The following is a 20744-nucleotide window of genomic DNA, read 5'->3' as shown; positions in this document are numbered from 1 at the left end:
ACATTTTTCTAATTTTTAAAGGGACCAGATCCTTTTTACTAGAAGGTCATTTTTAACAAGGCACACATAAATCCTAAAACACTGAAGCTTCTGTGGAAACTAACAATGATAAAACTGTGGCTTCATCTTTACAATTAAGATGATGCAGTGAACAATGAGCTTTAATGAAAAAGATAGTCTTCCTTTGATCCAGATAAGTCTTTGGTAGTGAAAGTCTTAAGTTTTGTCCATCAGTCTTGTTTCAGGAGGGAAGTGGTTACACTTGGGAGTTTTGAATTGTGTTTTCAGTATAAGGAAGTTTTACTAAGTTTCTTCCAACTTGAGCACTCTGTGTAAAACTGTAACTACGAAATTTCCCAACACTTTTATTGGTGCATAGTGTAAAGAATTACTACGATTTCAAAGTAGGTATTTGTTCATCAGTGAGAATGTATTCAAGACTGTGGAATGAAATAAGAAGGAATTTAGCAATGTGAAAATGTACTGTAACACAGCCTGCAATTTTTAGGCACCTCATTACACTACCAGAAATAAGGCCACAGTTAGAAATTTACAAGTCATAGAGCATGTGGTGTCTGCTTTCCCTGTAGATCATCATTATAAGATATTTACCTGAATATTCATAGCATCATGCCACTAAAGTGCTGCTTTTTAGGATTTGTGTGTTTAGAAGGAGAGACCAGAATTGCAAGAATTTTAAAAAGATTGATTTACCTATTTCTGCTTAGTTTCTGATATTAGTAGTAAGGGCTTGAAGCAGCATATATCTTTTAATTATTCTCTCAAAGATATTTGCGCAGTGTAGTCTTAATCAGCTGCAGAAGACAGCTGTTGAAGAAAGCTAATGTGATTGTTTAGAGCAGAGAATTGGATGATGGTCCTAATAGCTACTCTGGGAGTATTCTGAATGCTTGGCCCCATATAATGCATTGTGCATACACCATCTTACATAAAGCCCCCAGCAACCCTACAAGAGCAGGCTACAGGGATAGCACAGGTTTAACAGTTAGAAATGGGAGTCTGTACTTGAATCCAGGCTTCTAGGCCAGATTCCTCATTGTTAGTCCTTCCTGTGGTCTTGCTTGTTGACTCCTTAAGATTGGTTGAATCTGTTGCAAAACACTCTCAATTTGAAGTTCTCCTAGGTTGGAGTGAAATCTGTCAGTGCAGTGGAACATTGCACACCAGGTCTGACATCCTGTGCCCTTGACTCAGTTATTTTTCTTGATACAAAAATATCTAGGTCTAAGAAGCACATAAAGAGGAGACATAAAAATAGTGGAATAACTGTTTTTTAGATAATGGCCTAGTTTAAGGTTTTCTGGAAAATCTTAACATGTTTTGCCTTTTCTTTTTCTTTTTTTCTAGTACCATTTATGTATTTTTTCATTGCTGGCCCTTCTGGCTTTTTCTGTGCTGGATTATTTCTTCTTTATTGACTCCTTCCTAAAAGTAGCCTTTGACTGAACTTTGGTCAGCTTTATAGACCAATGTGTGGCTCAGCCCTGCTAGTAGTGGCAATGCATTGCAGAGAATGACTTATTTCATTATAATTTAAATTTGATTCATGTCACTTTAAGGAACAGGGTTTCATTTCCTTTTTTAGCTAAGGGGATAACACAGTCTCTTACCTAACTCCTCTCATTTGGGAAATCAATTTTAATTATTAATATCTCTTCCCTTTTTTCTTCTCTCTCATAACCATTGTAAATCATTATGAATGACAGAAAAGGATAATAGGATGATATTAGAGTACATGTCTTGAAAGGTGAGCTGTAAAATAAATAATATGTCCTTAAAGTAAGGCACCTCTACTGATTTTTGTTATTCATATTTCTTCAGACTGTTGCATCTCCGCTTTTGCTTAGTACTTACGAAAGACACAGTTTTGGCAGACTGGAGGATGTTCTGTCCCTTAACCTTGTCTCGCTCACCTGCATGGTGTGTGTGTGTGGTTCCTTGTGCACTGGCGGCTTTTATAATTTTAGTCCCATCCTGGGTTAACTCAGTCTTCAAGAAAGCAAAGGGAACAAGACTGTCAGTGATGAGGTATTTGTAAAAAGTCTTTTGGAAAGTAGAAAACTTATAAATATGGGGCTTTATTTGTAATAACAAGGGCAGTTGTTGGAAAGACTTAAAAATACAACCAGAACCCTCAAGTACAATGAAGACTTAAGGGATCCGAGCATAGCTCAGTAGTGGAGACTGGTCTGGCGTGTGTGAGCCCTGGTTTCTATCCCCACATGGCAAAAACAGACATATACCCCCAAAGGCAACAAAGACCAGAGATCAAGCATTCCATGATTGTGTTCTCTTTGTCTGATGGAATCCCAGTTGAGCTGCCCTGAGCCCAGTAGAGACCAGGGTTCACTCCTTTTGGTGTGGCTTCAGAGACTCCCTACTGGATGCATACAAGGTTCTATGTGAATGAGGATCTTCCTTCTGCACTCATCACCTGAGAGTGTGGTGAAGGAGGTGAAGAACGTGTTCCCCTGGAGAATGAATGTTAAGGAATAACTCACGGGGACAAGGAGCCCACCTGTCACCCGAGAAGCATGTGTAAAACAGATTGATGCTCCATGCTGCGGGGGTTCTCATTCTCCATCTTTTGGTTTCGCAGACCTTGAAAATGGGGTTCTTTTTGGAATTGTAGTACTTAATTTCCTTAGACTGGGTTCTAGATACCATGTATAAATGGGTGAAGGACAGAGCATGGGTTACAGATCTTTTGTGTGTTTAAATATTCAGTTATTTGATTTATCAGATCAAGATGTGTTATGTTTACCTCTTGTTAAAGCTTTCCTTCTTTATTTTCTCTTGCAGCAGTGACTTTATTTGAAGAGTTCTAAGAGACTGAAAATTTACAAGATATAAAGTCGCCTAAGGAATATTTTTATATATTTTATACAATTTCTATCATGAAGCCAGCCGGCATGTGGATACAGCCTCAAAGGGAATATTGTTACTGTGCTAGAAACAGAATTCAGTTTCCTTTGAAACAAGTTTTGGTTTAAAAAGTGTCTTGAAAAAATGTATTACATTTTCAGGGAGGGAAAGAGCTCATTTTTTTAATCTTGTCAGCGGCCCCCAGCCACCATCTGTCCCAGTTGTCTATCCCTGGGCTTGGGGTACACACTGTATCCCCTTAGGATCATTATGTGACATACTGTGGAATTAGTCCTGTATAGTCTGAGCTCATGCTCTGTGTATATGTGTGTTTCCCTTTCCATCCCCCCAAAGTTTACCATCCCCTTTTGATACTGATTGCAAGAAAATCTCCAATCATTTCACCTCTAACCTTCCTTGCATTGTCTCACACATTAGATTTCCTAGCCAGACTGTTACAAACAAAGAAACTTGAGTGACAAAAGGTCCTTGGAAATAATCTAGTCTAGTACTGAGAAATTGATCCTCCAAGAGATGGGGAGTCCAGTGGGACCAGATGCTAGACCTTGGCTTCCTAGTCCAAGAATTCAGCATTAACTCTGCTACCACCTTGCCACTCCCAGGTCACTGTTTTAGTCAGTTTTGTTTTGGTTATTTTCTTCACTGCTGTGATTGAAAGAACTGACAAAAACAATTTTAGAGAAGTAAAAGTTTACTTGGCACTCATGGTTTCAGAGGTCTCAGTCCATAGGCAGCCAGCTCCATTGCTCTGGCCTGAGATAAGGCAGAGCATCATGGCAGAAAGAGTGTGACAGAGAAAAGCAGCTCAGGACATGGCACCAGGAAGCAGAGAAAGAGAGAGCTCTTGCTCACCAGGGACAAAATATAAACACCAAGGCATGCCTCCAGTGACCTAACTCTTTCAGCCACACCCTACCTGCCTGCAAACACCATCCATTTAATCTGTTCAAGTGGATTTAATGCAGTAATTAGGTTAAGGCTCAAAACCCCATCATTTCACCTATACACTTCCTTGTATTGTTTCACACTAGCTTTTGGGGGACACCTCATTTAAACCATAGCAGTCACTTATCTAATGTTAAGAGGGTTTTTTTTTTAAAACTTGAGCTAAGCAATTCTCATTTATTTAATCCACTTAATAATGGGGGAAAATAGTTTAAAGGCACACACAGACACACTCACAAATCCTTGTTTCAAACCGGGCATGGTGGCACATGCCAGTAATTCCAGAGACCCAGGGGGTGGAGAGAGGAGGATCACAAGTTTGAGGCCAGCCTCAGCAACTTAGCAAGACCCTGTCTCAAAATAAAAAATAATGGGGTAAAAAGGGCTGGGGATATGTTTCAGTGGTTAAGTACCCCTGGGTTCAATCCCCAGTACGAATAAATAAATAAAAATCCTTGTTTTGACCAACTTGCGGCCAAAACAAAACAACCCACTTGTCATATAAGCTGGACCTGTGCGAACTTCTGCCTGCCTGTCCTTGTGTTCCTGCTTCCAATCTCATAACTAATGCTCGGTATTAAGACTCCTAGTGGCCTGGGAAACACACACACACACACACACTCATTCACTCACTCACTCACTCTGTCTCTCTCCTTTCCTCCCTCCCTCCCTCTCCCTCCAACTTTACATTTTAAGGAGCAACTGAGAACATAGAGGCCAGGTTAGTATTTTTGGTAGATCTGTGGTTAGGTGAGGTACATGTCTCTCCCACCTTCCTCTCTCCGTCCACATCAGTGTTGGTGAGCGAGTGCCTTCAGTACTTCTTTTATTTCAAAGAGAAAAAGCACATTTCTCATTTGGCTCCCAAAAATTGTTTCTGTAAAAATATATTTCCAAGTATTACTGTAAATATACTTACTTGATTCTGTTTCTGGCATTAAACTAAATATTTTTAACCTTGAAAATGATGGTAGATTTAATTTCATGTGAATTCTTACTAACAACTAATAAATGAAATATGTGTGTACATTCATATACATAGGACAGAAGTCATTATGCAAATTCACTGGGTCCATCAAGTACTAGTCTAGAAATTTTAGGGGTGTGTGTTAATGTACATAATATATATGGGGTTTAGGCCAATAGATTTACATAAAAATAAAGCATAATATTTTTGCTTTAAAAATATGCCCTCTGAATGGTGAGGGATAAGTGTAAGATATTCTTCAGCTTTAATGATGTTTTAATTTTATTCAAGTTGGAGCACTTTTTTTATAGCAATACCATAGGCAAGAGAATACTCAGAAATATTTAAGATTGTATTTATACCAAGGGTACATTTTAAATATTTTCTAATACTTGAGCAGTTTTTGTCTGACTGGCTTACAGATATGCCAAAAGTTAAGCATTCAATATTTTCAACACATACGCTTTTTTTCTGGTTTATATTCTCTGATGAGAATTCTTAAGTGTTCCCAAAGCAACCGATGTTTACAGGTCTTGTGTTTTTTCCTCCTTCTCTAGAAGGATTGGGATCCACATTAAACTTACTATCCAAAACACTAATGATGGACAGCTTCTTGGTGTCATAAATGAGTTGGCCACCACCTTGATGTAAACATTTGTAAAGGAAATTTTTTCACTGTTTTGAGTGTCAAATGTATTTTTAACTGTCTGGTTTGTACTTTTGCAACTTTTGTACTACCAAAGCAGAGTTAAAAATAAAAACATTAAACAATGTGTTGTTCTGAATGATCCAATGGTTGGGTACCTTGTACACTGAAGATACAGTCGAGGTAGTGTAATTTATTGAGCTTACTTTTACAGGACCCAATTTTTTAGGTCTTGAAAATTCAAGTGCTCATTTGACTGAGGTTCCTTGTTAGATTTTACCTCTTGTTGTACTTCTACCCCCCCCCCCCCCATAATTATTTTTTAAATTTGGGTATGCTTTTGGACATAGAGAAGAGTTAAGAAAAGAAATACAGAGTTCATGTATAGCCTTCACTCTGTTACCCTGTATGTTAACGTTGTATATGACCAGACAACAATGATCAGAACTAAAAAATTAGCATTGTTCCAAAGAATTAAACAACAAATTATTTGGCTCTCAAGAGTTGTCCCACCAATATTCGTTTTCTATTCCATGGTCACCCATTGCATTGCATTGCATTGATGGGTCTCAGTCTCCTGCCCCTGTGATTGTTCTCCAGGTTTGCCGCAGTCTGGCTGGGCACAAAATCATGAGCCACTCAAGCAGGAACAAACTTTATTTTTGAAACTCCCCGCCAATGCTCCGTACACTCCCGGGGGAAAAAATGCCGACCAACACACGCGGAGTTCTCCCAGACTGGCAACAGGAAATCCCTCCTCCGGAATTCCCTCCTACCGCACTTCCCCAACCAATGGGAACTCTCCAGGAGTCCCGTAGCTGGCCGAGGTGGACAGCAGGGGTCTAATATCCATATGAATGCAGATCTTAACATATAATCATATCATCTCAATGGCTTGCTGGCGTCACCTTTCAACCAAAAATGCCATGCATCATACTACTTGGCTATGGCTCTTAGCACAGGTTGATCTTGTGTTTCATGATTTTGACTTTGTACTTCCTAGTTCTTTTGTAGAATGCCTGAAACTTAGGTTTTCCAGCTGTTTCTCATAATTAGATAGAGGTTTTACATTAGAGAAAGGATAACACATGGGTGACATATGCTTCCCATTGTGTCATCTTAAGGGGACATGATAAAGCTGTGTGATGACCTAGTGATATCCACTTGGATCGTGGGGTTGAAGTGGTGTCCAGCAAGTGTCACTCTGGTAAAGTTACTATTTTTCCCTTGTAATGAATAAATGTTTGTGAGGAGATACTTTGGAATTAGATGCACACTTTATTTGTGCTTAAAATGTCATCTGGTAATTTTACCATCTGTAATAGTTTCCTAGGACTCCCAATAATGACTAAAATCTGGGTGAACTAAAACAACATAGGTTTATTCTTTCAGGGTTCAGGAGGCTATAGTCTGAAATCCAGTTGTATGCAGAGTTGAGTCCTAAAGCTCCATGGGAGAATCAGGCCCACACCTCCTGCCTAACTTCTGCGGTCAGTGGCGGGTGGTGGCTCTTGGCCTTTCTAGGTTGGCAGCTGCTTTGCCTCATGATCTCTGTCTTCATATGGCCTTCTTCCCTGTGTGTATGTCTCCGTCCTTTCCCCTCCTTATAAGGCCACAAGTCATTGGATTCAGGGCCCACAGTAATCCAATGTGACTCTGTCTTGATTACATTTACAAAGACCCTATTTCCAAATAGGGTCACATTCACAGATGCTGGGAATTCAATGTCAACATGTCTTTTGGGGGACGCAGTTCAACCCGCTCCACCCCCCCCCCCCCCACTGGTTATTACTGATAAGAGCTCTTTCAGGTTGGGCCTTTGGCCTTTGGTGTGGCTCCATCCTTTCCTTTTCTGTCCCTCTCCCCTATCTTTTATTGCTTTCTGGAGCACCTTGAGATGCTGCAGGCTCACCTCTTTGTATGCTCCTTGCCCCAGACCTGCAACCAATCACTAATCCAAGGAGCCCTGGTTTCTTTATTTGGAGAATGATGGAGAAATAAAGATGAGGATACTAGTGTGCTTGTTGATACTGGTGTCCCAGTTTGTAGGCCTCCCCTGTGTGTGCGTGTGCACATGCATGTACACACACACTCACACACACACCCCAACCCATGCATGTGAACACCCTGCTCTGTTTCTATACCCTAAATAAGAGCCTGGGTCTGATTCCTGACCCCATCTTACTCCATGGGATTCACTTAAACTTTCTGCTTTCCTTATTTTAAAAATTTTCTTCCTACATAATAAGAACATCTCACTCTTATTATCTACAATGTTTTTACATAATTTGTTCAACCCTATTTTAAGTAAAAAAAATTTTTTTAGCCTACCACATGTAGTCAAGCCAGCTGAACTTAGGTCAGCTCCCCTTTGTCCTTTTGAGAAGTGGTTACGTGATTCTTTGGTAGCACTCATTTGTTACTGTCTGCATTCCAGCTTTCCATCATATCCTGGCTAAAATTTTTAAAAGTGTGTGTGTGTGTGTGTGTGTGTGTGTGTGTGTGTGTGTTTTCAAACTTTGTGGTGCCTCATTGAATTTTGGTTTGGGATTTTCGTCTGTTTTCCTTGAAAACAAGATCAGTAACAACTTATGCTAAGGAAGTGGAAAAGTTGACATTATAATTTTTGCCTCACGAAAACCCAGAAACTTGGAACATATGCACCAGCAGGGGCATTAGAGCCCCCCTGCCCCTATTTCTTGTTTCATGGTTGAAAGGGATCTCTGGGGTGATTGACTTGGTTTTTAATTCTTCAGCCTTTTGCATAACTCCTCTATTACAAGTGGGATGCAGAGTCACTGTCTGGCTCAACTCCTAGGGGAGCAGCGAGCAGTTGGAAATGTGGCAGATAACCTAATGTCAACCCGACAGTGCTAGGCTGGACCCTGGCCTCTGGCAGCTCTGGGCAAGTCTGCCAGGGGGACCTGCCCTGGGTCTTGTTCCTTCAAACCCATCTTGCTAGCTAGGCTTTCTGTGCCCCAAGGTGATGCAGTGACTAGGTGGGGGGAGCTGGTCCCTCTGCTGGGGACTTGGAAGCAGGTGGGCTTATTGCCTAGTGCTTGCCTGTGATGAAGGCACTTGGGGTCCCACTTCCAGTTCTTGTATCCTCTGACCCTTTTCTCTTGGTGGGCATGTTAGTATTATGCAAAGACAGCTTTCTTGGGGGAGCTCTGTCCCTGAGTTACATCCCCAATCCTTTTTGATTTTTTTTATTTTGAGTCTCATTCAGTGGCTGACCTGGAACTTGCGATCCTTCTGTCTCACCTCCTGAATAGCTGGGATTAAAGGTGTGTACCACCTCACCCCGCTACAGATCCAACTTCTTTCCCCATCTTCCTGGGACCATTCTGCAAACCTGTTCTCAGATCTTTCCCAGAGGTCCCTAAAGGTAGCTACAAACACCTGCCTAGGAGGTGGCGTTGCCCATCCAGCTCAGCTAGTGTCAGGATCCCCTGCCACTCAGCCACTGTGTACAGAGCAGGTATCTTGCCCCCTCTGCTGGCCGAAGGCAACCAATGCAGGCTGTTGGCGTCTTGTGGCTATTACCTTTCAGGCCTCCTGCACAAAAAGTACCCATGAATTTTTGCTAAATGAATAAATAGACAAAAGTCTACCTTTAAAAGTGAAAGAATATCATTAGCTATTTTATGAGTAAAACACTAAATTTGAGTTTTTCCTTACTCCTTTCTGATCCTGCCAGCTTATTTATTTATTTATTTTTCTCATTAGAAGGTTCAGTTCCTTACTTTGGAGCTTGTGTTCCTGTGGCTGTTGCCTTGGATGCTGGCAGTGATGACTAAGTTCCATTTTGGAGGGAATTCCATAAATACCCTACTTCCTTCTTGGAAGTGGTGTAACTATTGGAAGCAGCTTGGTCTCAAGAGCATTAGTATGACCTTTCTTATTGAATTTGGACCCTGGATCTGCTGCTCACTACTGTGAGATATTGGGAAAATTACCTTATCTTTCTGAGCCTCAATTTCTTCCTCTGTAAAATGACCTGTATCAAGGGGTTTTAAGGGTTAGAAAAATGCTGTAGTCACAACACCTGTCGTAATCTCCAGCCAGTGCATTTTATGTTGCTATAACAAAATCCCTGAAGCTAAGTTCTTTATAAGGAAAAGAGGCTCATTTTGGCCCATGGTTTTGGAAGATGAAAAAATCAAAGTATGGACCTTCACATTGGTGAAGTTCTCATGCTTGTTAAAACATGGTAGGTGGCATCATATGGCAGGTGTGTGGGCAAAAATGGTGGGCAAGCCCATACAGCAGGGGCAAAACACTAGAGTTTGCTTTATAACCGCCTGCTCTTGAGACAACTAAATGCAATCCCACAAGGTCCCACTCACTTCTGAGAGACCTAATCCAAGCTGAAGAGACATAACCCAGTCCTTCAAGAAATACTAACCCATTTATAGGGTGATGCCTGGGTGACTTAATTATTTATTTTAGCATGCATTTGGGTGGGGACAAACCATAGCACTTGGTAATGGGCCTGTGTGCATCTGTCCCTCTGTAGCTAATCAAAGTAGACAGAGGGGCCCAGCACACACAGCTTTGTCTAAGAGTCTGTCTGGACTAGGACATTTCTTATTCTGAACTGAGCCACAGTTAGAATTGAAAGTCCTCAGGGGAGAGCCACAGAGTGAAGGAGGGCTCAGGTTTTGAAGACAGAGACGTCCAGGGGCAGGGGCAGTCAACTGCCAAGCCTCCACCAGCCCAGAGCTCGTACCTCTGGGAATGACACCCTCTCTTTTGGGAATCCTTCTTCCCTCTCCTAAAACTCACTGGGGTCCCCTGTTCCCCTGACTGCAGCTGAACATCCCCACGATGGGCTGGTGACTCAAAGGAGCTGGAGAAAGTGTCAGCTTGGGGCCCGGTGGGGACTAGCTGGAAAGGAAGGGAACGTGCAGAAGGAGGGAGGAGTCCTGCCTGCTTTCAGCCCCTGGTTCCCCTGTCCCTGAAGTACATTTCGTGGACGTTTCAAGGAGATTCCTCCTTCATCTTACTTAGTTTGGGGTTCTATCCCTTGTGGCCAAAAAAGCAAATGAAAACGACTCGTGGTTAGTGCAGGTATTCACAGATTCCTGAGGAGTCACAGAGCCACGTGGGTTGTGCAGCCTGGCTTTCAACCCTACAGCCAAGACGGCCAGAGCTGCCTTGGCTCAGGTGCCCAGAGTTCTGGCCACATGGATTTCAGTTCTGGAATGTTCTTGCAAACCCTCTCCCCTCATCACCTCAGGGTTATCCCTTCCACCACCTTCCCTTGGTCTGGCCCAGCGCTTACGGTCACAGCTCCCAGTAAGAGCCAGATTTGGCCTTCCGATGCCTCGGCCACCTGTGACCTTGACCTCTTAGGACTCCAGTTTTCTAACCATAGAGTGAAGACAGTGCGTGCCTTCCAGGGTGGTTGGAACACGCCTGAGCCCATGTGTCCCACACTGGGCACAGTTGATGCTCACTCATGGACACTGCATAGATCTGTCTATTGGCCTCAGAGCTGCCAAGTGCCAGAGTTGCCAAGTCAAGCCCTCCATAGTGAGATAGGACTTTGGTCAGTTGGTTCTAGATGTTCCTGCCACATTCACATTCTTAACCTTGACCATCGACCAGAAAGAGCCCGGTACAAGAGGCACACAGCACCCACCAAGCCTGAGGTTCTCCAGTGCTCTGTCCAGCCTTATGTGAAAGAATGAAATTTTTTCCCCCTAATGTTGAATGAACCCATATCTACAAGATAAGGGGGTGTGTTCTCTTTCTGTTTGCTGAAATTTTATCCTATCATGCTTCTGAGAAGATGGGCTTGTCAGTGAGTTTTAAAAGAACTAGATTTGTTTTTATGTCCAAGTTGATCCAGTTGAGAAATCTTAGGCAAAATACTCTTGGAGTGATAACATTATGACCCAAGGCAATATCTCTGAGTAAGCCATGCTAAATAAAAACCAAACCAGAGGCTGGGGCTGTGGCTTAGCAGTAGAGCACTCACCTAGCATGTGTGAGGCCCCGGGTTCGATCCTCAGATTGAGCTTTTTATATTCGACCACATAAAAATAAAAAGTAAACAAAGTAAAGGTATTGTAAAAAAAAATGTTAAAAAAACAAGCACAATCATCCCATAATAATGAAAATAAAAACTTTAAGTGACCCACGTTGCATTTTTTTCTTTAGATGATAATTATTGATGTGGGTAGAAAAGGATTTATTTATCCACTTTAGAAATTACACTGGGCATGGTGGCTCACGCCTGTAATCTCAGCATCTTGGGAAGTGGAGGCAGGAAGATGGCAACTTCAAAGCCAGCCTCAGCAACTTAGTGAGGCTCTAAGCAACTTAGTCCTGTCTCTAAATAAAAAATAAGAAGGGCTGGGAATGAGGCTCAGTGGTTAAGTGACTCTGGATTCAATCCCTGGTACAAATAAATAAAAAAAAAAAAGAAAGAAAGAAAAAGAAGTTACTATTGTTAGAAGAGGTCGGGAGAACTTTCGTGGGTAGCAATCAAGTTTCAGTTACTTCAAAGTGTGTTGAATGCTCCTCAGGAAAGTGGCCAATGACCTTAGCCAGGAATAGAGTCACATCTGACATTTACCATCTACCTCGAGCTGGATATATGCTAACCATTTAGTATGTCATGTAAGTCTCATGACAGTGCAGGGAGAGGTACAGCCATCATCTCCAATTTACAGGTGATGAAACCGAGGAACCAAGTTTCAAGATATGGTCAGGGTAGAGTATTTAAAAACAAATGAAGTTTTATCTAGAGAGAGAGAAAAAAAAAAAAGGAAGAATTTCCCTATTTTCCATCATGTGTGCAAATAGGTGCCCTTTTGGTGAAAAAGTAAGTCTAAGTTCAAGACTGGAGGCCAGGTCCTGGTACAGTGACACAGGGCACACAGATGACCAAGCTAGGGACATCAGGATCTCTTTGCTCACATCTCATTCATTCTTCATAGGCCTGCTTAGAGGTACTGATGAAAGAGGTAGGAAGAGAACAGAGGCAGAGTGGGGTAGCAAGGGACAGGACATATAGCCAAGACGGATGAGCATGCACTATGTGGCAACCTAAAATTCTCTTCATTCTTCAGGGGATCTGGTTTGTCAGTTATAACAATTTGCTACTGTCTGCCTCAGCAACCCAGGAAAGACATTGAATTTCATATTTATACGATAGTGCAATTTCTCCCAGTAAAAAGTTAAACCTAAGTTGTTTTTTTTTTTTAGAGAGAGGGAGAGAGAGAAAGAGAGAGAGAGAGAGAGTTTCTTTAATATTTATTTTTTCGTTCTCAGCGGACACACATCTTTGTTTGTATGTGGTGCTGAGGATCGAACCTGGGCTGCACACATGCCAGGCAAGCGCGCTACTGCTTGAGCCACATCCCCAGCCCAACATAAGTTCTTAACTCAAGGAACCTACATGTCCTATATCAGTAAAATAATCTTAATTCAACACTGAGATTTAACTTGGTAAATTTGGTGATGCCGTAACTGGCTAAGGATGGTGGACTATGGTGATGCATGGGTCACACTTGCTGCGTCACTGTCAGGTGCATCAGTGCTTCCAAATTGTCCAGGAGTTTGTAAAGGGTCACGTCTTCAACACCACTTTTCTGAGAAGTGTCTCCATGCTGCAAAAGAAGACACTACACACTACACACTACACAGGGAGGATGCTCAGCCAGCTGTGAGGCCACCTGGGAGATGAAGCCAGTCTGGAATTCCTTCCAGTGTAAACATCTGACCTTCCTTGGATGTTCTTTGGGGAAGCCTGAATATAGGGGTAAAGATAAAAAGGGTCAGGATTGCCTTGGGGCAGGGGGAGGTTGAAATTTTAAGCCATCTGTTAACTCTTTGAAGTATTGCAAAATGCTATTTTCATATACATATAATTTATCTATTATATATAATCATAAAACACACACACACATATATATATATATATATAATTTTATATTTTAAGATATATAAAATTTGAGAGAGCTGTCAGTTATGGGGAGCTCTGCAGCAGGTCTGATATAAGATTCTATGCATTTGTAGTGCAGAAGTGTGTTTCTGGAAAAGGCAAGGCTTAGTGGCTAATACCTTCCTTTTCCTTTCCTTGTCTGAATTTTGGAGGTGTGAGGAAACTGGCTAAGGATGGTGCATCTGTTTTGGAGGTGCTAGAGGGGAGTGGGAATGGTGGCAGTTGTCCAGTCCTTACTTCCCTGAATCATAGGCTAAAGTCCCTTCCGTGCCACAGTCAATGTGAACACAATCTTCCAGCTTTTGCCAACCAGCTCTCTCCCAGGCTTTTGGGTTTTGAGGATCTGCTGTGGCAGAGACTAAGTTGGCCACCTCAAAACTCAACATCCACTCTCCCCCTTTTTGGTACAAAATAAACATCCCGTGTTTATTTGAGAAAGCCAAGTACACAACTGGGCTGATGACTTTCCTCTTTTGCAGTTAGATGTGGCCAAGTGACCAGATGTTGACCAATGAAGTAAAAGTGGAAGGGTTGAATTATACTTTGGGGAGGTTCTTAATAGAAAGAGAGTGTGATCTTTGATCCCTTTATTCTTTCCTGTATGGAAAGCAAATGTAATGACTTGGAGCCATAGCCGCCATTTTGGACAATGAGGAAACCATGAGCATGGACCAATTTGAATCATGGAGAGGCAGGTCATTTGCAGAGCTTATTTGGAGGTTCTAGCAGGGGAGTGCAGCTATTTGTATACCCTTGATAGAAGAATGGTCCTCCTCTATCTATTGGGGAAGTTCGTCCTCTTTGGCTGAGCCCACATCTTTGGGAGGGACACACATGGAGTGGTGAGGGTGGAAGGGGACACCCGCCTGGCCAGCCAGATCAGCTGAATGTTACCCTGGTGATCAATGGAGTGACATCTGTCACAGCCAGATTGCCCTCACATTTTGGACCGAAAAGAAGCCAAGTTGCTGGAAGGAACATGGATCACCGATGCACAGGATGCTCCACCAGCCTGGACTGCTAGCCCCAGAATTTTTTTTTTTTTTTTTTTTTTTTTTTTTTTTAGAAACCTCTGCTTTTAGAAGCCATTTATCCCATACAGCTGAACATAATTCCAACTGATGAACTTGGGAAAGAGTTGAAATCATGTACACTCTGAAATATTAAACATTTGGTGTAATAAATCCAGCAGCATACACCTTCAACGCAATTCACAAGGTCGATAGTTTACCCGTTAAGGGTTCTGAGAGGCCTCATATGTGGAGGTGGCTTGTCATTGCAACTCCAAACAACCCAGATATGGCCGCTCGCTAGGCATTGGTAAGCGTGTCATCCTTAAAGGTGCTGGAAGGCTCAGAAATTGTGTTTTATGGTGAGTAATTACTAAAATAAAGCAGTGATGTTATAAATCCTTCACAGTATTAGAGTTTTCAGTTGTGAGGATATAAAAGATTTTTAAAAGAATTTACTTTTAGCTAATAAGATATCATTTTTTGAGTGCCTACTGTGTGCCGGGCACTATACTAAACACTTGCCTAATCTTTTTTTTTTTAGTTGTCAATGGACCTTTATTTTATTTATTTATTTATATGTGGTGCTGAGAATCGAACCCAGTGCCTCACACATGCTAGGCAAGCGCTCTACCGTTGAGACAGAACCCCAGCCCGACTTTCCCAATACTTTTTACAATACATATTATTATTATATTTTCCATTAACAGACGGGCAAAGAGAAAAGAGTTTAGTGGCAGGGCCCATGTTACAAAAGACCAAACCAAAACATATTCTAGGTTAATATTTTTCTAGATAGTTTTGACCATCCTTAACCTCTCTAAATTCTCCAAGGCACAGTGTCAGAATGCTGTTCTTGTTCTTATAAATCAGAAGGCTGAAACCTAGAGTGCACTTGCTCATTTTAAGGTCATATCACGCAGGTCATCAGAGTATCCAGAGTTTGAACTTGAGGAACGGAGAGCCAAATCCAGGCACTATAAATCAACTTGGTCTCTTCCTTGACTGTAACTTTACAGTCAAGTTGAAAGAGATAGTCACTCAGTGATATTCAGTCTGGGAAAGTTAGACCCTCCTTTGAGTCAAGACAGAGAGACACGCATGCTGTCTATTTTATTCAGAATCAGTTTAATGGCATAAAAATATTCCTTATATGGCTTTGCTGTTCCAAAACTCATAAACTTAAAACACAAATATGACAAAATTTAAGAATTATTTTGGCCATCTTCCCCAATCCCAAAGGAGATTAAAAAGTAATAATGTAAAAAAGTTAAGGTCAAGGTGTGTTAAGATGACGGCTGATGCCTACCCACGTGTTTGCTGGTTGGCTCAGCTCACCTGAGAGCTGCCGAGCTTAACTCACCATCCAACAAGGGGTCAGTTATTAGTTCCCTGGGTGTTTGTCCCTGAAGTTAAGCCATGCTCTGGGGACACCGTAGGCACTTTAAGCAGATAGCTACCTTTTCTGGGTGGGGTACAATGTTTGGCAATCGAAAGTAGGGTCAAGAATCTGCAGTTGGACAGAATGCTCCATGCTTGTGTGCCTTTGTTGGCATTTCAGAGCATCCTCATGGACATCTGTGCCAGATGTTCTGGAGACCATGGAGGTCTAGCAAACAGCTATTTAATATCTGCATTTGTTGTGGATGTGGATACAGAAGCCCACTCTGATTTTTATTTTAGTGTCCTCAATGATAACTTATTTACACAGAGTGATGCTCCAAATATTTTGCAGGTGGCATGGCACAATGCTGACCCCTGGAACAGGTGCTGGATGTGAACACCTGGCCAGCTGTACCCGGGTGTGCTGGCAAAAGGATCAGCTGCATGTCCAAGGAGCAAATGCATCTCCACTTGCTCAGCATGACACTTGCTTTCTTGCCTGCACCATTTCCCTCCTCTAATCTGCCTCATCCAAGTCTTCTCCTGCAGTAGCAGCTTCTAATGCCGCGAGGGCTTCTGCCACTGCCGCATCCTCGTCCACCACCTCCCCATCCCAGTTTCCATCAGAACCATCCGTTTCCTCCTGTTCAATTCTGGAATTGACCACAGGTGTGATAGGACCCTCCTCTTTAAAGTAGACGCTTAGAACTTCCGTGGTCACCGCCTCATTTAATGAGTCCCAGCTTCTCCTCCTGGGGAAGGGCATGTTCAAACCGTGCTCGCCCACCCTGGGAAGAATTCCCGCCAGAGGCTCATCCTCCTTGGGGTTCTTGAAAAGATAATCCTTTTCTTCATGATCCACATTGTGTACAGCTGTGCCCCACAGCTGAGGGTAATCCGGGGTTGGTATCTGGAGGTCGTGACCTTGTACTTCCAAGGCAAAACTTTCCACCTTAGAAGGAACTTCAAAGTCCCCACTTTGGACGACTTGGGTCTTTTCCAAGGCTGGCAGCACACAGTCCTGTTTCCTGGTGTCCCCTCCTTCAAGGAAGGGTTGAGTGGGGTGCACACTGTCTGTAGGACTGGCCCTGGAGCCCTTGTCCCTCTGGTGGGACCTGGGGTTCCTGGTGGGCTGCAGAGCTGCAGTGGGGCCCATGCCATTGACTGCACTGCCAGGCTTCTCCTCCCAGCGTCCACCTCCTGCATCCTCCTGCGGGAGCGGCTCTTGGTGAGGCCAGCAGGGCTCTTGGGGACCTGCTCTCTGGCCTCTACCCTCCGACCTCTTGAAGCCCTCACTTGCAAGGACATTTTTATGCACCAGGATCTCGCTGCTCTGATTGCTTTTGAATTTCACAGGGTCATCTTCATCCAACTTGCAGCTGCTGACTTCATTGATGTAGCCCGGGGAGGCCACTGGAACAGGATCGAAGAGATAGCTAGGGGCGAAAAGAGCGGAATCAGTCAGTTTGTACCCTAACGGAGGAGGAGTGGGGCGTGAACTAGTTCTTGTGATTATACTTTTAACCCCAGATAAGTGGGTCTAACTCTAATAGATATAGTTGGTATAAAAATTATGCTACCCTTAGTAGGAAAGTTTAACCAGAGTTCCCGAAGGAGGCGAGTGGTAGACTACAAAGTGATTTGTGAAATTTTAAAATAAAAAAGTAGATACAACAGGGGCTGGGGTTGTAGCTCAGTGGTAGAGCGCTCGCCTCGCACGTGTGAGGCACTGGGTTCGATTCTCAGCACCACATAAAAATAAATAAAATAAGTAAAGATATTGTGTCCATTTAAAAAAAAAATCTTTAAAAAAAAGTAGATACAACAAATGTCCACAAATCGAAAATAAGGGGTTAAGTATCTTATTGATGGTTTATCTCCCTGATGGGATTTTATGTAGTCATTAAAATGATAAGTATGAAGATTATAGTGGCATTAAAAAAAACAAACTTTGTTCCTCAGGGTCTACTGGGGGAGTGGTTCCAGGACCCCCCTGGATACCAAAATCCTTGGATGCTCTTCTCTCATATAAAATGGTATTGTATTTGCATCTGGCCTACATTTGCATGTGGCCTCCCTTTTACTTCAAATCACCTCAAGATTACTTATTATTCCTAACACAACATAAATGCTATGCAGATATTTTTGACTAGACTTTTTAGGAAGTAACAAGAAAAAAGTCTGCACAGTTCGGTATAGATGTCATTTTTTTCTGAATATTTTTGATGAGTGGTTGGTTGACTCCGGGGGCATAGAAGCCAGGAATGTGGAGGACTGACTGGACTTTTAATAAATATTTTTTAAAAACTCCAAACATCCAATAATGACAGAGGAGTCAAATTTATATGTGTTTGGAATTGAGCAAAAGCAGTGTTATTTGTTAAGGAAGCAAGATCTTCATTTAATTTGTTCCCCCTGACAGTTAATATTACATAACAATTTATGAAATTTATTATGAACAAAATTATAGGTACCTTGTGGGTCTGGGGGATTCATTTTTAATGATGCTGTTTCAGGTATCCTCTGAAACTCAAGCTTTCTTTTATTGACATTCTCTCATGTCAGTTGAGCCCAAACCAAATTTAAGTCTCAGAGAATGATGATGTTCCCAGCATGTTTTGAGCAGTGAGCAAGAAAAGCTTAAAAATTTAGGCCACATTTCCTCTAAGTGTCACCCAAACAGGGCCTTACACGTGAGGCATTGGCAATGTCGATCATGCCCCAAGGCACTGAATACATGCATGTTCTTTATTTTCATTATTTTTGAATTGATGTTATATACATGGTTTTTGAAAGCAGCTTCATGATGATCAAAAATCCCTCCATTTAGAAGAAGTCTTTGTTCAACTTTACCTTTGTATCATTTTACAGCACCTGCACCCCATCTGGATTATTTTTTTGTTACCATCTGGAAAAGAAAGTGTAGAAGGGAGAGAACATTATGAACGACATGTGAGTAGGAGTAAGTTTGTTTGTCCTTCTTAGATGCTCAAAATTTAAAAAGCTGAAAATTGTGGCAAAATGATAACACATTGATGAGGGAAGGCGCTGGTTCCTCAGAGTAACTCCATGTCTTTGAAATCACCCATTCAAAGTTCCCAGACGGTGCTAACACTTGCCTCTGTGCCTGACCTTTTCCTAACACTATGAGTTGTTCATTCCATCCCCACTTTACAGATGAGGGACATGTGCATGGAACAATGCCACAGAGAGAAGGGACCTGTGTCTTTGTCTAGTGCAGTGCCTTTTATGGAGGACACAAGAATCTTACTGAGGTAAAGGCCACTGTGCAGAAACAGGAGGCAGAAGAGGTTTTGAGAGGGCTCCTTGCCAGAGGTCAGTTCCTCTAGCATGAAAGGGTGCTGTAGTAGTTTGGATCTTTTTTTTTTGGTGGGGGGATGTAGTCTAGGATTGAACTCATGGGCACTTGACCACTGAGCCACATCCCCATCCCTATTTTGTATTTTATTTAGAGTCAGGGTCTCACTGAGATGCTGAGTGCCTGGCTTTTGCTGAGGCTGGCTTTGAACTTGTTATCAGCCTCCTGAGCTGCTGGGATGACAGGCAGGCACCACCATGCCTGGCTAGTAGTTTGGATCTTAAATGGCTCCCAGAGGCCCATATGTGAAGCTTTGTTCTCCAGCCTGTGGCACTATTGGTGATGGAAGCTTTAGATGGGTCCTAGAGGGAAGAAGTCAGGTCACTGTGGGGTGTGGCATTAAAGAGTTAGTTGGGTCCCTGGATCCTCCTCCTCCACTCTCGCTTTCTGTCCTGTGAGGTGAACAGTCCTCCTCCACAGCTCATTGATGACATCCCAGCTGGGATTCATGACTCTATTCTTTCTCAGGTCATAGACATTCCCTCTGGGGGCTTCCTGGTAAAACTGGACTTGTTGCCCACCGGCCCACTGTCCCTAGCTCCTTCCCAAACTGGATTCACTCCATCCTTTCCCTCTGAACCAAATCTTCTCTTCATGTAAAACTGGCCATTTTGGTCTGCTCCGAAAACCCTAAAAATCAGTGTTCAAGGATCTCTAAGTTATTCTTCGTTTCCAATATCTACAGCCTTCGGACAGCACCACCCACAGCCCCAGGCCCTTGTCTTTAAAGATACACTCACTAGGAAGAGGGCTCATTTGTGGGCTGGTGCTGCCTCGCTGGTCTTTGTCCTCCCCTTTTCAGTTGTGGATGGATTCCTGAGGATGCTACAGCACAAATCTTTGCATCAAAAGACATGTTGTGTTTTTTTTAATTTTAATTTTTAAGAAGCATAGATTGGTTGGTTGGTCACAGGGAACTAGATTACTGCACTGAAAAATTAAATCCATAAACACCATCCTGTAGTAGGGTGAAAACCATCTCCCTGAAAGATATCCGCATCCCCATTCCTGGAGTATGGGAATGTTACCTTTCATGGCAAAAAAAAAAAAGTCTTTGGTCTTTGCTGATGTGCTGAAGTGATAAATCTTGAGATGTGGAAACTTGCTCAATGAGCTGGGTGGACTCAAAAGACAATTACAAATGCTTTTGAGAGGAAGGTGGGGATTTGGTCACAGAGACAAGGAACAAATTCACCCTGGAACCTCAGAAAGAGTGTGGCCCTTGATTTCAGCCCAGTGATACCAATTTCAAGACTTCTGGCTGCTCTAGTACTGTGAGTTCATTCCAGCATGAGGATGAACTTCTGTTGCTTTTAACCCTCTCATCTTTTAGTAACTTTTCAAGTATCCAGAAAACGACCACATACCCAAGTCAGTGTGATCTTGAGCACAGAATCCCTTGCGGAAGTCTTCTTGGGAAGGCTAACAAATCTATAAAAGATTTCACTGGGCCACCTACCCTCCATTTCTTGTCACTCTGATTGTCTTTCTGATTGTCCTTCATTTTTCTTCCCAGCATGTCCAATGCTACTACTGGACATTTTGTTTAG

At 42.5% G+C, this 20744-nt stretch overlaps 2 protein-coding genes across 4 annotated transcripts in view; one reads left to right on the top strand and one right to left on the bottom strand.

The window, feature by feature from the left end:
• The window catches only part of Rell1 (RELT like 1), a 64469-nt gene extending 58877 nt beyond the window's left edge, over positions 1–5592 (top strand). For all 3 annotated transcript variants that reach the window (XM_071614210.1, XM_027937912.3, XM_071614211.1), the window contains exon 7: positions 2824–5592. The gene's annotated coding sequence lies outside the window, so the exon portion shown is untranslated. The remainder of the gene's footprint in view (positions 1–2823) is intronic.
• A 10003-nt stretch (positions 5593–15595) lies between these two features.
• Positions 15596–18708, bottom strand: Pgcka1 (PDCD10 and GCKIII kinases associated 1). The gene is made up of 2 exons (XM_027936135.2): positions 18669–18708; positions 15596–17251 (listed from the first exon to the last, which is right to left on the bottom strand). Exons 1-2 carry the CDS (start codon positions 18698–18700, stop codon positions 16333–16335), a joined length of 951 nt encoding a protein of 316 aa, XP_027791936.2. The 5' UTR covers positions 18701–18708; the 3' UTR covers positions 15596–16332.
• Between the last annotated feature and the right edge of the window lie 2036 nt (positions 18709–20744).

The sequence above is a fragment of the Marmota flaviventris genome, chromosome 7, assembly GCF_047511675.1.
Source record: "Marmota flaviventris isolate mMarFla1 chromosome 7, mMarFla1.hap1, whole genome shotgun sequence".
NCBI lineage: Eukaryota > Metazoa > Chordata > Mammalia > Rodentia > Sciuridae > Marmota > Marmota flaviventris.
The sequence above is the reverse complement of the archived record's forward strand: the minus strand, read 5'-3'. Positions and strand labels throughout refer to the sequence as shown.

What these genes read in the sequence shown, in the direction of transcription:
- Pgcka1 (XM_027936135.2), bottom strand. Translation starts at nt 18,700, where the DNA reads ATGGGGTGCAGGTGCTGTAAAATGATACAAAG. An exon ending in TGCTGTAAAATGATACAAAG is followed by an intron (nt 17,252 to 18,668) that starts GTAAAGTTGAAC and finishes TTTCGCCCCTAG; the next exon opens with CTATCTCTTCGATCCTGTTC.